Raw genomic sequence first — 15,791 nt, 5'->3', positions numbered from 1 at the left:
TGTCTAATAATTATCCTCTCAATTTGATATTTCATACATTACAAGCGCGGTTAAAAAAGTTGTTCTTCCGCTATAATAATAAGTTGCATAACAATAGAGCAAATGTATGCAATGACAAGATTCTAACGCAGAAAAAAGTTTCGTACTTTAATATTCCGTATATTAATAATGTATCGAAGAGAATCGAGGACATTACGCGTGATTTGGATGTCATTCCATCATATACAGCAATTAACAGTCTCCGTAAATTCATTAAAGTACACAAGGATAAGTTACCAAGAGAACTCCATAATAATGTAGTTTATAAAATTGATTGTATGGATTGTGATGCGTCGTACGTAGGGCAGACGGGTAGATTGTTGAAAACTAGGATTAAAGAACATCGCAACAACATAAAAAGAAACGCGTCACAATTATCAGTCATATCGGAACATAGATTATTGAACCATGAATTTAATTGGGAGGATGTAAAAGTCTTAGACGAGGAGCCTTTTTTAGGTAAACGTTTGATATCCGAAATGATCCACATAAAACGTCAGAGGAATAGTTTAAATTTACATAGCGACACTGATAAATTAAACGAGAATCTTGATCTGTTAATAGAAAAATTTACCAAAATCTAGCTTTGTGATTTTACATAGCCGGGTTTTTTTGTTAGACTTTTGACATGAGTGCCGATTAGTTTAGTTGTTTTTATTTTTATTTTTATTTTCATATTTTATTTTTATTTTTGTTTTTTGCGTATATATGTATCGACTGTGTCGAGGTAGAATACCGCACAGTCGTTAGAGTGATGTGTCACGTGTAGCATCGTCTTCTCTCTGTTTTTGCTGTCGGGGTGAGTGTTCTTCCCGGTTCTTAATTTTTAATTCTTGTGAATTGTTCTACGTTTAATTTATACCATGTTGATTAGTGTTGGTAAGGGAGTCACTGCTCCGCTTCCTTCCTGACGATGGTCAGTCACCGTTAGGGAGACACTCCGACGGCCGGACGGTTTGAATAGGGAGGAGAATGATATTTAATTTATTTGCGGATTGTATGTATACGAGTTTTATAATTTTCTGATTGTACCGATTATCTTCTATTTTTGTTTCTTTGTATTTTGCAGCTACTGAAGAAGACCCGAAGTGGGTCGAAACGTTTAGAATTTAATAAATGAGTTTGACTTGAGATCTCATTTTAATTTATTAATTTTGTGCATGTCATCCGCATAGGCTCCGATTGCCGTCGAGATTTTATTTTTATTGTAACACAATAATTCGAGCCGAGATTAATAGTTTTTTTTATAATAAATATAATAATCAATTTTATTTATTTTTTTATTTATTGTTAGATATAAATTAAAATTAAAATATACTTTATTTTGTTTGCGTTATACATATAGAAATTCAGAGTTAAACAGAAAAGTAATTGAGATGATCTACGTCACTCAAACTTTTAAAATATAAAATAAATAGCACTGTTTATACATTTAATGTTATTTAAATTATGTTTTATTTATTCAATTAATAGCATTTTTAATAATACCAAACTTATATACAATATATATAATTAAGATTTAAATTTAAACTTTTTAAACGAAAGATTAATTTTTTTATAATAAAAAAACTGATAAAGAAACCTTTATATAAATGTTAAATATTATGTTTTTATCACCCTTAAAAAAGGTATATTGAACCAAATTTTATACAAATGTAGGCCATTTTTAAAATAGATAGATTTTTAAAATTATTTATCTATTTTTAAGTAAATATAGATTATAGAAGAAATTATAATTATTTTTTATATGTGTAGAAATAAAAGTATTACTGACAAAATGTAAACGGAAAAATATTCAATATAAAGAGTTCTTCCTTTGAAGCAAAAACAAAGAGGCACTATTTAAGTTATTTAAAACAATCAAATAGACATAAATTATGATATTTTATATATTCAAGCATGTTTGTAAATTCCAAAAGTATTTTAATACTTAATTTAATAATAAAATAATAATAAAATTTTTTATAATTTTTTTAAATCTTTATTTTTTTATTTTCTCACAGCATCGTGTATTAAACTTAAAATTTTCAAAAAATAATTAATTTTTTCTTTTTGTTTTTACTGGTTCATATTTCTCCTATAGTGCATCTAATTCAATTGCATATACATATATTAAGGAAAAAATATTTTTTATTTTTTGATTCTTTTTTCATGCTATTTTCATACATTAATTTTTTTATACATTAATAACAAAATTTATTAATAAATAAAAAATCTATTAGAATGTTTCAAATAGAGAAAAATTGAAAAAGTTTATGATTTTGAAACATGCTTTGTTTCTTATTTCTATTATTGTTTTTAAATCCAATCTCGAATTATATTGTGTTATAAATAACGTAAAGAACCTTTAAAAGATTTAAAAGGTTTAACTTTTTGCATTATTTTCTGGCCTTTTATTTCCAAGATTGATATATCTTATCTACACAATTTTTCGAATAACCGGAACATTCAGAAACAATTGCTGAACGTCTCGTGCTTTAATAATATATTACATATTGTTTGAATTGTATTATATTTTATTTTTATCACTTGCAATAAAATTAGGTATACTGTTTCTTTTTTATTTTTCTAATCTTTTTAAAAACAATCTTTACATGAAATAATCAAGCAAAAAGTAAATTCAGAAATAATACATAATATGGACACAAATAAAATATAAGCTTCATATCTTATAGTTAGCAACATAACCAAAAAAATTAAACACTTGTCAACAATTATTACAATAACTTACAAATTTCATCAATTTAAACACTTTAGCTTTATAGCGACTTCTTCAACTCGTATATAATTTTTTTGCGTACACACGCACACATACACCCATAATTTTTCTTTCTTTCTCCTCTCCCCCCCCCCTCTCTCTCATATATGTGAAAGCACCAGATTTAACACAGCGCACAAACATATGCGTCCTAATGTTGCAAAATCACGTTACTTGCCGAAGTGGTAACATTAGCTAAGAGCTTTGGTAAGACCGTCGTGGACGCATTCAGCGCCCCTTCGTCGCTTAGTAGGCTTACGGTGCTATTCGACAATAACGTGGACATCAGAATCGTAGTTAGCACATTGGCAGTGGTCTTCGCCTTCGGCATCGTCGTCATTCTTTCAACGACGGGCAAAGTGGAAGATATCCCGTTCATCAGAATGCTCGCCGTCACGTTGCTGAGCGGGGTCGTCAAAATTTGACTATTCGCCAACTGCGCGCACACGTCCTTAGCTTGCACAGACGGGCCGAGACAGGCATCCATCATATACGCCAATAAAGATTCGATGGTCAATCCAGTAGTATACGATAACGTCATAATGTTACCTAATAAAATATGATATTGTATATTATATTAACTTTTAAGTTTAACGGATTAATAAAAATCTTCCTAACAGCACAACATATCCGAAAAACGTTCAGAGGATATCCAAAGGACATTCGAATATCCTCTGCATGTCTAAACGTCTTTCGAATGTGTGCTGTTAGAGCTGTAATAGATTAATTTTGAATATTATTTTAAATAAGAAAAAAAATTTATATATAGGTGTCTCATTTTAATTGTCTACTTGGAATTGTTCGAAAAAAATGTTATATATGGTCTAAAGAAAAACAAATAATGGCAAAATTAATTTTGGGAAAAACAGTTCCTTCTAAAAAACCTTATTTCCTCGGAAGCAAATTTCAAGCACTCAAAAATTTATAAGAAACATGTCTATTTTAAAATACCTTGTCTGATTTAAAATAATGAAATAAGTATTTTTTTGTAAACTAGTGTAATCTTTAAATAAGTGACATAAAAAATGTTTAATATTAAATGCTGGAGTACACTAGTTTTTTGGAATGTAGGAAGTAGACGAATTAAAAATGGAAAAAATTTTTTAATTACCGCGTTTCAATAATTTATATTCTGTTTCCTTCCTTCTTTTTTCCCTTTTATCACTATTATATTTTAACGAAAATAGTGTGAACAAGTGCCTATAGACCTGTTGTTCAAACTTTTCCCGATTCATTTTTGGCTGAAAATAAAGTTTACGACACGTAGATTGCGAATATGCATAAGTTTCAAAATGGACCGAGTTACCATTTTCAGAGAATAACTCATTCTAATTCCAATATGACAGATGATCCTAATGGTTTCCCCGTTTTTGCTATATCTGATTGACCTGATTGACTGACACTTGCAGTTAATCGTAACACTCAATAAAATGGCTTTTGGCATTAGTTTTCTTGTTTGCTTTATTGTCAAAATAAATCTTGTTGAAAAAAAAGAAAGAAATAAACATGGGGTGTAAATTATTGAAATTGAGCTGATTAAAAGAAATCTTTTCATTTGACGTGGCATCATATTTGTTAATCAGAATTTTAAATAAGCTATTTTTTCTGGAATAATTTGGTCCACTTAAAAACTCGCGTATTCGTAATCACATCATAAATTTCATTTTAAGTCAAAAAATAAAATCCAATCTCGAGTTAGGAAAATTTTAAGCAACAAATAGCAAACTGACGTCATTTTGACATTCAATGACGTTATTCGACGTCAAAATGACGTATATGCTTGTCACTTGGGAACTGCCCGTACTCTTTGTTTTTATAATATATACCTGCGAGTTCTCGATGTTCTTCTGGTACTTTGTTTGGCGCCTGAATCATTGGTACGGAACCGATTACACCATTTGTAAAGCCAAGGAGCCAGGAGAGCACAAGCGGGAATCCCTCGCCGGAGAGAATAGGAGCACCACGTGGAATTGAGCAAAGTAGAAATAGGGGAATAAGTATGATTCGCGCACTAGAGAAATAGAGTAACTGAGTGCGCTTCCATTCGTAAGGTATTAAACCGAAAGCCTATAAAAAATCCAGATAATCTGTATTATAATTCTATATAAAAAAAACATAACTGCTTTAATACTTTTTAATACTTTTATAGTTTTTATCACTGTTATATATTTTCCATTTTTGCATTAATATGTTGTATTTATATTCAAGCAACATCTATTACATTGTTCAACAAAAAAACACCGGCACAAAACTATAGTCGTTTCTTATAGTTTTTTGGATGCTGAACACAAATCTGTCTTCAAAATTGCTCCATCACATCACTGAAAATTCCTATTCAGGGTTAAAATCCTAACAATATATTTTATTTTGATAGCAAGAAAACTTTTTTAGCATGTCGCATATTGTAGCTATAATATGACAAAGTTCATGAAAATAGCCTTTTTTGCAACTTTAATTGCATGTCTCTTAAAATTGTGACGTTATGGAGCAATTTTGAAGATATTATTCGTATTCAGCATCCAAAAAACTATAAGAAACGACTAGTCTCGCTCCAATGTTAAAAAAAATCATTTTTTGTTGCACAGTGTTATATCTTCTAATTAGATTTTCTAGAGATATTAAAAATTAAATAACATGATAATATAATAGCAATATTAATCAAAAGGAAAGTATTTTAAGAATAAGTATAAATAAATAAAGTATTAAAAAAGTGTTAAAATATTCGTCCATTTGAATGCGAAGAAAACAAAATATTAAAAAAAGAACAAAGGATTAATGTCATATACAATTTAAATAATCGACAACCTTGCCGAATAAATCAGCGGAGTTGAAGACAGTCATCAGAATAACTGGCATCCACGATTCGAATTTGCAGGATATTATTTCCGATACGATTCCTGGGTACAAGCAGAGGGTTACGAAGTAAGCAACTCCAATACTGGCCATGTACGGAAAGATCAATTTGGCGACTTCGAGTCTAGCGAGCAAACCTCCTAAAAAATTATTTTAAATTTTCCCTATAAATATTAATCGATCTTATTGAAACATTGTTGTTTCACAACAATGATTCAATAATCACAATCATGTAAAATTTGTAAAAAATAATATCAAATACACTCATTCCAAAAAAAAAACAGTACACTTAAAATTTGGAAAAAATATACCAAATTTCAAATGACGATAACTTCGAAAATATAAAAGATAAAAAGGTTTCTAAAAAATGAATATAAAGCTCTCTATTTGAAGAATCTATTTATTTCAATGTTGCGAGATAAATTTATTAAAAATAGCGAATGACAAAACGACACATGCAAAATTGAAAAGTAATGGTTCGAGTTTGCCAATGCACATGGCGTGAGTCAAATGTCATAACTCAATGGGATAAAAGCATATGATAGTATAGAGTCTTCTCTTTAAAATGCTTTTTTATTCATCTCGATACGGTGATTTTTCACAAAATTATTCGCATTTAAAATAAAAAGAAAGCGTTTTCTCCAAATGCGAATATCTCGGCAAAAAATCATCATATCGAGATGAATAGAAAAGCATTTTAAAGGAGAAACTCTGTACCATCATATGCTTTTAATTCCATTGCGTTACTATATTTGACTCACGCCATGTGCATTGGCAAACTCGAACCATTATTTTTCAATTTTGCATGCTCTTGTTTTGTTATTCGCCATTTTTAATAAATTTATCTCGCAACATTGAAATAAATAGATTTTTCAAGTAGAAATTCCAAGCTTTATATTCATTTTTAGAAACCTTTCTATCTTTATTATTTTCGAAGTTATCGTCATTTAAAATTTAGTAATTTTTTTCCAAATTTTAAGTGTAACCCTTTTTTGGAGTGAGTGTATTATAAGTTTGTGTGTAAATATGTAAAAAATAAATTATATATATATATATATATATATATATATTTTTTTTTTTTTTTTTGATGAAATAGGAAAACTGTATTCTCTTACTTTTTATGCCGGACCATAGTGTACTTGTGCTTTGTGTGCTTGTGTAAGCGCCTCCCATAACCACGACGTCTTCGACCTTATAAGTCGGTCTAGCACTACCAGGCGGATTCCCCGAAGGAACGCTAGGTTCGTAAACTGGATTGCTGAACGAGAATGCAGAATACTGTCGAGACGCTAAAACAGTCCAATTATATTAATCGTAATCTCGAAAGAGTGGTACTTTTTCAAGAACGCAATTCGAATATTCTTAAATAAACCTAGTATATAATTCTCTCTACTTAAATCGGTGACATGTGACCTCATCTAAAAATTGCGGACTGATAGGCGAAAAGTTCCAGATTCGAACCCAGTTCGATCCTAAAAAGCTCATACGCCTCTTAAAGAATGCTGACTAGGTGTTTTATCGACGAATATTATTTTTATTTAACTCTAACTTAATTATTTAACTTTTTTGGCTTCTTTTTATATATACATATAATAGCCCAGATTTTTTATTATGAATTATTTTAATTCTAGTAAAGGATTTTTCACTCCGTATAGCTAATAAAGAGTTAAATGAAAATAATATTTGTCAATAAAACAGACCTAACCATTCCCTTAAGAGGTTTTTGGAAAAAAATTGTAGAAGGAGAAGACAGTTAAAGAGAGAGAAAAAAGGATGAAAAAAAAGAAGGAAAACAAGAATTATTGATATGAGGATCGCCTTATGGCCAGGTTAGAAGAAATTAAATTGTAAAAGGTTCGGGTACACTCTTTACAAAAACAACGCCTTGTAACTCCAAGAGGATCAAAATAAACATTCTATACTTAAACATATAAAATTAATATCTTTCTTACCATCAGTGCCACTGGCAGAATCTGTCCCCAATAGACTCGTTTGGATCTTCAACACTCCGTATTGACCTTTCGAGGGATCGCCAACTTGATCCAACGGATCCATCTGAACACAGTAATGTACATTAATCACATATGCATCATTAAGTTGTTGCACAAAAATATGTTAGATAAGTTTGACTAAATAACTTGATTTGGCAATCATTTAATTCAGTTACAGTTTCTCTTTTCTTAAAATGTATATGCACTTCCCAAGTACAGAAAATCAAAATAATATCATTTTGACGTCATACTGATCAAATTTGGTCAATATGACGTCAAATTGACATTATTTTGACTTTTCTGTTCTACTTGGGTTGTATATCATAAGTTTCCTTAAAAATATTTGTTTTCCCACATCTTCCATTGAAAGTTTTATATAAATGAAGAATACAATGTGTACAAGAATACTATGTTACACATACCAAACCGACATCTTCCGTTGGTTCTAAAGTGATTTGATTTCTTTCCTGGCACAATGTTATGTAAAATTGCACAAATTCGATCTTTCGTATAATTTTATGTAAAACGAAACACAACATAATCGTCATATTCGACATAAGGAAGAATGCAGACGTATTACCGCGTTCATCATTGATTAACAATTTTGTTAATATTCGATTAACCGATACCCAAAAGCCAGCAACACCTGAAAAAGTACAATAAAAAATTTTTTATATATATATTACATGATTCAAAGTTGCTGGAAATAGATACAGAGCATAGTATTCGCAATATTATTTTTGTAATATAATAAATTGCACAAAAATACATATGTTAGATAAGTTTGAAATAAATAATTCATAATATAATAAATAAATTTCTTCTTAATAAAATTGAGAGAAATTATTTTCGATTTCTGAAATTTGGACATTTTATACATTTTAGTGACTAAACCATAAATTAAAATTTCAGTTAAAGTAAGTTTTTGCTAAAATTTATAAAAGTCCACTATGTTTTAAATTCCTTATGTCATAAAGTTTTATTAATATTCTCAATCTTTATTAATAATAATAGTGAGTAAGCTTTAATTACTCATAGAATTTACTCAAATACTTACCCATACAGCACAGATCCTAGCAAACACAGTATATAAATGTTATATACTTAAGCATGTTACATGTAACGTATATGTTAGTTGTAATTTCCCACTCATAGATGTAACATTTTTAATATTACATATATTACATTGTAGTTATATTGTCATTATATCCCAAGATAGCACTGACTTATTAATACATCAATGTGCTATTTGGTATATAATTACAATATAACTACAATGTAATATATGTTATATTAAAATGTTACATCTATGAGTGGGAAATTACAACTAACATGGATGTTACATGTAACGTACACGTTATATTATCTGTTATATTCCGTTTTATTATGGCAATGTAACAATTATATATCGGTGTTTGCTGGGATTATTGCAATTATATTGCAGCAACGTTGCAATGTTGCAAGTTGCAATGCAACATTATAAAGACATTGCAGAGATATAAGTGCACAAAATTCCAGCACACTTGTAGCAACATGACATTAATATTTCGGAAATATTGCATAAAATCCAAATTCTATAATTTATATATTGTAATATATATAAATTAACTACAACGTATTTTCACATTAATGATTTATTTACATTTATATACCTGTATATGCAACATTAGTTTATGGTTGCAATAACAATGCATTATTGCAAACTCATAACATATTGCAATATTGTTGTAATATTTTGTTGCAATCTTCCAAAAAGCGGACATTTTAACATTGCTGCAATTCAACAGCAATGATGTAGCAACATTTTGCAGTAAATTTGCAATATTGCAATATTGCGGTGAAAGATTGTTGTAATGTTTTTGCAATCTATCCGGTGCTGTATGGGAGATGTAACATTTTAATATAACATATATTACATTGTAGTTATATTGTAATTATATACCAAATAGCACATTGATGTATTGATAAGTCAGTGCTATCTTGGAATATAATGACAATATAACTACAATGTAATATATGTAATATTAAAAATGTTACATCTATGAGTGGGAAATTACAACTAACTTTAACGTTACATGTAACATGCTTAAGTATATAACATTTATATTCTGTGTTTGCTGGGTATCTTAGATAGCAATTTACTCACCTCGTATAATTTACGTATTGATAATTTGTTAAGTTCTTTGCCTTAATCTTCCAGTTACGTTGTACATTAGATCAGATTAATTTGAAATTTGCAACATTTTCTAAGCAAATTTCTTTAATTGTTATTATACTAACAAAATTTGATCTTATTAATTCTTGCTGTTTATAATGTTACAGTTCAGCAGTCGAGTTTTTATGGATACACATCAATGCTTCCCAGTCGATATACGCAAGCTGTGATGGCTGGAGAAAGTATCGCCTCAGCAGGAATCTTCTTCCCGCTAAAATACATATATACATACACGAGCGCTACATTGGTGACCCCGACGTGATCCCGCGTAAGAAAGGATGCCTGTAGACAGATCGCCTTCACGAGGAATAGACGCCCCGGGCGCTGGCACAACCCAAAATCAGCCCGGTGGCAACCAGACACCCCAAGGACGCGAGCCCAACGGCGGAGTTTCAGTGGTATCTTCCCGCCATATCGAACTGCCGCCATTTTATCAGGCTGATCCACGGCTATGGTTCGCCCAGGTAGACCTTGTTTTTGCTAACTACAATATAACGTCTGATACCACAAAGTTCAGATACGTTACCACACAATTGTCCGGCGAAGCTCTGCGTAGCGTGTCCGATCTTGTTATAAATCCGCCCGCTCAAAATAAATATGAAAGCATCAAGCGGCGCGTTATGTCCGCCTATGATGAAAGAGATGAAGCACGCCTCCGACGCCTACTCCGTGGCCACGAGATGCGTGATGAGAAACCGACGGCTTATCTACATCGTTTACGAGCCCTCGCAGGGGACCAGTGTGGAGACGTCATCATTCGCTCTCTGTTCTTTGAGCAATTACCAGAAGCTGCTCGAGCAATACTTGCAATCTCCGACACATCAGATCTCCAGCGGTTAGCAGAGATAGCTGATAAGGCACTAGACGTGATGAGGCTGATGGTAGCAGCAACGCAAATTGTGCCTGCAAAAAGTTCAAACACACAGGTTACCTCAGGTACGCACTCTACATTAGAAGAGTCACTTAACGCACTCACATTACAGGTCTCAAAAATACAGAAACAACTAGATCGCAACAAACGATTCCGTCGCTCCCGTAGCAGAGGAAGAGGAAACCAACCTAGAGCATTGACACCTGCACCTACGCATTCAAATAAGCCTAGTTCTGTTACTATCATAATAGATTTGGTGCCAGCGCAAGAAAGTGCCAGAACCCTTGTACGTGGACTCAAGGAGCTAAGCCACAGAAAAACTAATAAAATCTCCGTACATAGGGGTGACTATGGAGATCAATGAGACGTCAAACTGCCTCACAGTCATGGATCATTACCCATACAGCACCGTTAGATTGCAAAAACATTACAACAATCTTTCACCGCAATATTGCAATATTGCAAATTCACTGCAAAATGTTGCTACATCATTGCTGTTGAATTGCAACAATGTTAAAATGTTCGCTTTTTGGAAGATAATAAAATTATTGATTATTGTTAACATCTTTTATTGTACAATATTGCAAAAAATTATTTTATTACAGTATTATACCCAGCAAATACCAAGTTACAGTTATATAATTGTTAGTTGTAATTTTCCACTCAACAATATAATTGTTATAATACACGTATTATATTTTTGAGTGGGAAATTACAACTAACAATTATATAGTTGTAACTTGGTGTTTGCTGGGTATATGTATATATATTACAATATATAAATTATAGAATTTGGATTACATGCAATATTTCCGAAATATTAATGTCATGTTGCTACAAGTGTGCTGGAATTTTGTGCACCTATATCTCTGCAATGTCTTTATAATGTTGCATTGCAACTTGCAACATTGCAACGTTGCTGCAATATAATTGCAATAATCTGTGCTGTATGGGTACTCAAGGATGAATTTCCTAGTGGACACCGGTGCAGACGTTTCAGTTCTACCAAAACGCATGAAAGGCAAACAACCTATCCGTGCTAGGTTTACAATTTACACAGCCAACGGCACTATCATCCCCACTTACGGAGAGCTCAAAATGAAACTCAACCTTGCACTACGCAGAGATTTTGTTTGGCGATTTATTGTAGCTGACGTTCAACAACCGATATTGGGTGCCGACTTTATAAAACATTTTAAACTGCTTGTCGATCTCCACAACCGACGACTAAATTAATATAGAGACAAAATTGCACGTGCTAGGTAATCACAACATGCAACACCCCAAGTTTAACAAAAATCAGCTACAATAACTGTTACAGAAAAATTCTACTGGAATTCGACGAAGTAACACGTCCAATCAAAAGCCAGGAACCCACACACGGCGTGCAACATTATATAATTACTAACGAACACCCTGTAGCAGAGCGAGCTAGGCGTCTTTCACCAACCCGTTATAAGGCAGCCCGAATCGAATTCCAAAACCTCACCCAGCAGAGTATTTGCGAGCCATCCTCTAGGCCATGGGCCTCTCTGCTGCATATAGTGAAGAAATCCAATGAAACATGGAGACCATGTGGCGATTATCGTCGATTAAACAAAGTCACCATACCTGACAGATATCCCGTCCCTCATTTACATGATTTTACGCACCGTTTACATGGATGCAAGATCTTTACTACGCTTGACCTCAACAAAACATTCCACCAAATTCCAGTGGCTCCAGAGGACAGACCCAAGACCGCCGTAATCACTCCTTTCGGTTTGTTCCAGTTCAACAAGATGACCTTTGGTCTCTGCAACGCTGCGCAGACGTTTCAGCGCCTGATGGATACGGTCCTCCGAGGGGTGGAATATGCGTTCGGCTACATTGACAACATTTTGATTGCATCTACAACACCAGAGCAACACGCAACACACATGCGTGAAATCCTGTCACGGCTACAGCAACACGGCCTATCCATCAATGTGGAAAAGTGTACTTTCGGAGCCGAGAAGGTCCGTTACCTTGGGATATACCTATTAGTCAGGAGGGTATCGCCCCTCTCCAAGAGCGCATAGTCACAGTATATGTATAACCAGTAGCGGCACTTCGTGTCGGTTCTTTTGATGTCAGTGTCCGAAATCATGTGACATGTCGCCATGTTCTTGATAGTAATAGCGCGCTTATATTTAAATTGTGAGAAAGAAAGGCAACTATATATAAACAATTATTTTTATAATTGTGCAGACAATTATTGTATAAATAACCACAATGTACATTTTCTTGAAATACATATTACATATGTAACATTAAAGTAACGCAAATAATCATATAAACATAAAAAAAGAAGAAATTTAACAAGTAATAATATTAAAATATATCTATGTGTTATTTAATAAATTATTTTTTTATTATGTTTGTGTATTATTTAATGAATTATTTATATTAAACAAGTAACATATTTATTATTGCCATTTTATTTATAAACATATTGATGTACATTTAGATTATTTACAATTGAAATGTATATAATGTGTAAAATTACGATAAATTCGTGATCAATGATTCCAATTTTTTGTTATACTCTTCAAAAATACGAAATCTCAAATTTTAGATGTATATAAAAATTGATAATAAATAAATGTATATAACAATTCTATGTAATTTACAATTGGTTATAAAAGACTAATTTGTTTTATATTATCAGGTGTATTATTGTTTATCTGTTTAATGTACTTAAATTGATTTCTGTCTTGTTATTATGAATACGTATGAATACTTATAAGATAAGCTCCATTTTGTGGATAAATATGTGTTGAATAATTGAACAGGAATTCAGTCACCTAGAAAACAATATTAATTATAAAATAAAACACTTTTTATTAATATTTTTAATATTATAATGTTTAGAAAAAACAAAAATTAGACATTTTCTGCATCTTTAACACACACACACACACACATATATATATATATATATATATATATATATATATGTAGCAATTGTGCTCTAGAATAAATGTTATTGTAATTTTAGAAACAATTAAATTTTATATATACGTATGTAGGAAATTGTCAAACAATTAATACCTTTCTGGATGAGATGGAAAGCGAAAAAAGCTCAAGTGACGACTGGAGCCGGAATTTTTATTGCAATCTTGCATTGCGCACGCGAAACCACCAACAACTACGCGACGTTCCATTATTATAACAATGTTTTTTAAAAATATTTTCAGACCTAAAACTTAATAGAGTCCTTTAATTAACTTGAATTCATTAAAAGGCTATATTTATTTTGATAAACACAACCACCACTTACTGTGTTTACAACTCACTGTACACCATATTGTGGATAGTAATCCAACGCATGCGCCGTAGCATTTCTCCGACGCTATTTTTCTTGAGTGACGCTACTGGTTATACATATACTGTGGCATAGTTGCAATTAGGGACTATCCCATACCGAATACCGTCAAGGAACTACGCAGATTCCTTGGTTTCATCAATTTTTACCGACGCCTACTTAAAAGAGCAGCATTAATTCAAGCACCCCTACACAAACTCACAACCGGAGCAACCAAGCGCTACAGCTCTATATTCGGTATTACCATCTAGCGACACGTATCGATAAAAGTTATATTCTGTACAATACCTTTTATTAACAATGAACACGTTTTGATGATCTCTCGTCGGTATTGTCGGTCATAACCGATGACCGATAATGTCGGTATTGACCGACAACTTTCGGCAGAGAGAAAGAAAGCATAGATCGAACTTGAGACAAAAGTTGTCGGTCAGTACCGACATTATCGGTCATCGGTTATGACCGACGATACCGACAAGAGATCATCAAAACGTGTTCATTGTTAATAAAAGGGCGCGTACAGAATATAACTTTTATCGATACGTGTCGCTAGATGGTAATACCGAATATAGAGCCCCAGTGCTAAATTTCGAAAGCTTACATATCTCGTACGTTCACAGCCACTACGGTCAGCCTTGATCGGTCATATGTGACAGACATGGCGGAATCCACAAATAATCCGGTGGATGACCGACTCTCGTGTAAGATCCTGATTGTCTTAAATATATTATATATATATATATATATATATATATATTCATATATATTCATATATATATTCATATATATATTCTCGTATATATCGGGTCGTTATCCTGTTGAAATATAAAACTATCTTCCAGACCAATTTTTAGCAGAGATTCTTCCAAATTTTCATTGAGAATATCAATGTAATAGTCTGCTGTCATTATACCGTCGATTTTGAACAAATTTCCCATACCTGATCACGCAAAACATCCCCACACCATTATACTGCCTCCTCCGTGCTTAATTCCGATGACCGATAATGTCGGTACTGACCGAATTAATACTGTAATTTAATTAATTCTTCAGTTTTCAAACTTTTATTGTGATGCGTGAGTGACTTTGCATGATATGATATATATATATATATATATATATATATATATATTATCATATCATGCAAAGTCACTCACGCATCACATATATATATATATATATATATATATATATATATCGCATATATATATATATATATATATATATATATCGGGTCGTTATCCTGTTGAAATATAAAACTATCTTCCAGACCAACTTTTAGCAGAGATTCTTCCAAATTTTCATTGAGAATATCAATGTAATAGTCTGCTGTCATTATACCGTCGATTTTGAACAAATTTCCCATACCTGATCACGCAAAACATCCCCACACCATTATACTGCCTCCTCCGTGCTTAATTGCCTTTTGGATATTTTTATCTAAAAGTTTTTCGCTAGGCTTTAACCAGACCCGCGGTCGTTATTTATGACCAAAGAGATCAAATTTGCTTTTGTCACTCCAAAGAACTTTCTTCCAGAAGTCCAGTGACCTGTTGACATATTTTTTTGCAAATTGTAATTGTTTGATTTTATTCACCTTTATTCGAATCAAAGGGCGACGCAGTGCAAAACTGTTTCTCAACCCAGCTTAATGACAGCAGACTATTACATTGATATTCGCAATGAAAATTTGGAAAAATCTCTGCTAAAAATTGGTC

The 15,791-nt window shown here is 32.0% G+C and overlaps 2 protein-coding genes and 1 long non-coding RNA gene across 3 annotated transcripts; all 3 read right to left on the bottom strand.

Annotated features, from left to right (window-relative positions):
* Positions 1-2,403: 2,403 nt before the first annotated feature.
* Positions 2,404-10,610, bottom strand: LOC114940940 (equilibrative nucleoside transporter 4-like). Its single transcript, XM_029315753.2, has 8 exons — positions 10,581-10,610; positions 10,383-10,518; positions 8,064-8,287; positions 7,603-7,705; positions 6,766-6,939; positions 5,603-5,790; positions 4,624-4,864; positions 2,404-3,346 (listed from the first exon to the last, which is right to left on the bottom strand). The coding sequence occupies exons 1-8, from the start codon at positions 10,608-10,610 to the stop codon at positions 2,949-2,951; spliced, it is 1,494 nt and encodes a 497-aa protein (XP_029171586.1). The 3' UTR covers positions 2,404-2,948.
* LOC114940942 (uncharacterized) lies at positions 10,443-12,740 on the bottom strand. Its single transcript, XM_029315757.2, has 3 exons — positions 12,178-12,740; positions 10,833-10,936; positions 10,443-10,759 (listed from the first exon to the last, which is right to left on the bottom strand). The coding sequence occupies exons 1-3, from the start codon at positions 12,266-12,268 to the stop codon at positions 10,610-10,612; spliced, it is 345 nt and encodes a 114-aa protein (XP_029171590.2). The 5' UTR covers positions 12,269-12,740; the 3' UTR covers positions 10,443-10,609.
* A 428-nt stretch (positions 12,741-13,168) lies between these two features.
* On the bottom strand, positions 13,169-14,324 carry LOC114943297 (uncharacterized). The gene is made up of 3 exons (XR_003821993.2): positions 14,029-14,324; positions 13,800-13,953; positions 13,169-13,552 (listed from the first exon to the last, which is right to left on the bottom strand). It is a non-coding gene; the product is annotated as an uncharacterized LOC114943297 (long non-coding RNA).
* Positions 14,325-15,791: the final 1,467 nt, after the last annotated feature.

This window comes from Nylanderia fulva, unplaced genomic scaffold, assembly GCF_048542155.1.
Source record: "Nylanderia fulva isolate GAGA-0341 unplaced genomic scaffold, ASM4854215v1 Scaffold115, whole genome shotgun sequence".
Taxonomy (NCBI): domain Eukaryota; kingdom Metazoa; phylum Arthropoda; class Insecta; order Hymenoptera; family Formicidae; genus Nylanderia; species Nylanderia fulva.
The sequence above is the reverse complement of the archived record's forward strand: the minus strand, read 5'-3'. Positions and strand labels throughout refer to the sequence as shown.

What these genes read in the sequence shown, in the direction of transcription:
- LOC114940940 (XM_029315753.2), bottom strand. Translation starts at nt 10,610, where the DNA reads ATGACGTCTCCACACTGGTCCCCTGCGAGG. An exon ending in CAACGGAAGATGTCGGTTTG is followed by an intron (nt 7,706 to 8,063) that starts GTATGTGTAACA and finishes TACTGTGTTCAG; the next exon opens with ATGGATCCGTTGGATCAAGT. An exon ending in ACTATGGTCCGGCATAAAAA is followed by an intron (nt 5,791 to 6,765) that starts GTAAGAGAATAC and finishes ATAATTTTTTAG; the next exon opens with GAGGTTTGCTCGCTAGACTC.
- LOC114940942 (XM_029315757.2), bottom strand. Translation starts at nt 12,268, where the DNA reads ATGCAGCAGAGAGGCCCATGGCCTAGAGGATGGCTCGCAAATACTCTG. An exon ending in TTCGGGCTGCCTTATAACGG is followed by an intron (nt 10,937 to 12,177) that starts GTTGGTGAAAGA and finishes TTGAATGCGTAG; the next exon opens with GTGCAGGTGTCAATGCTCTA. An exon ending in GTATTTTTGAGACCTGTAAT is followed by an intron (nt 10,760 to 10,832) that starts GTGAGTGCGTTA and finishes AACTTTTTGCAG; the next exon opens with GCACAATTTGCGTTGCTGCT.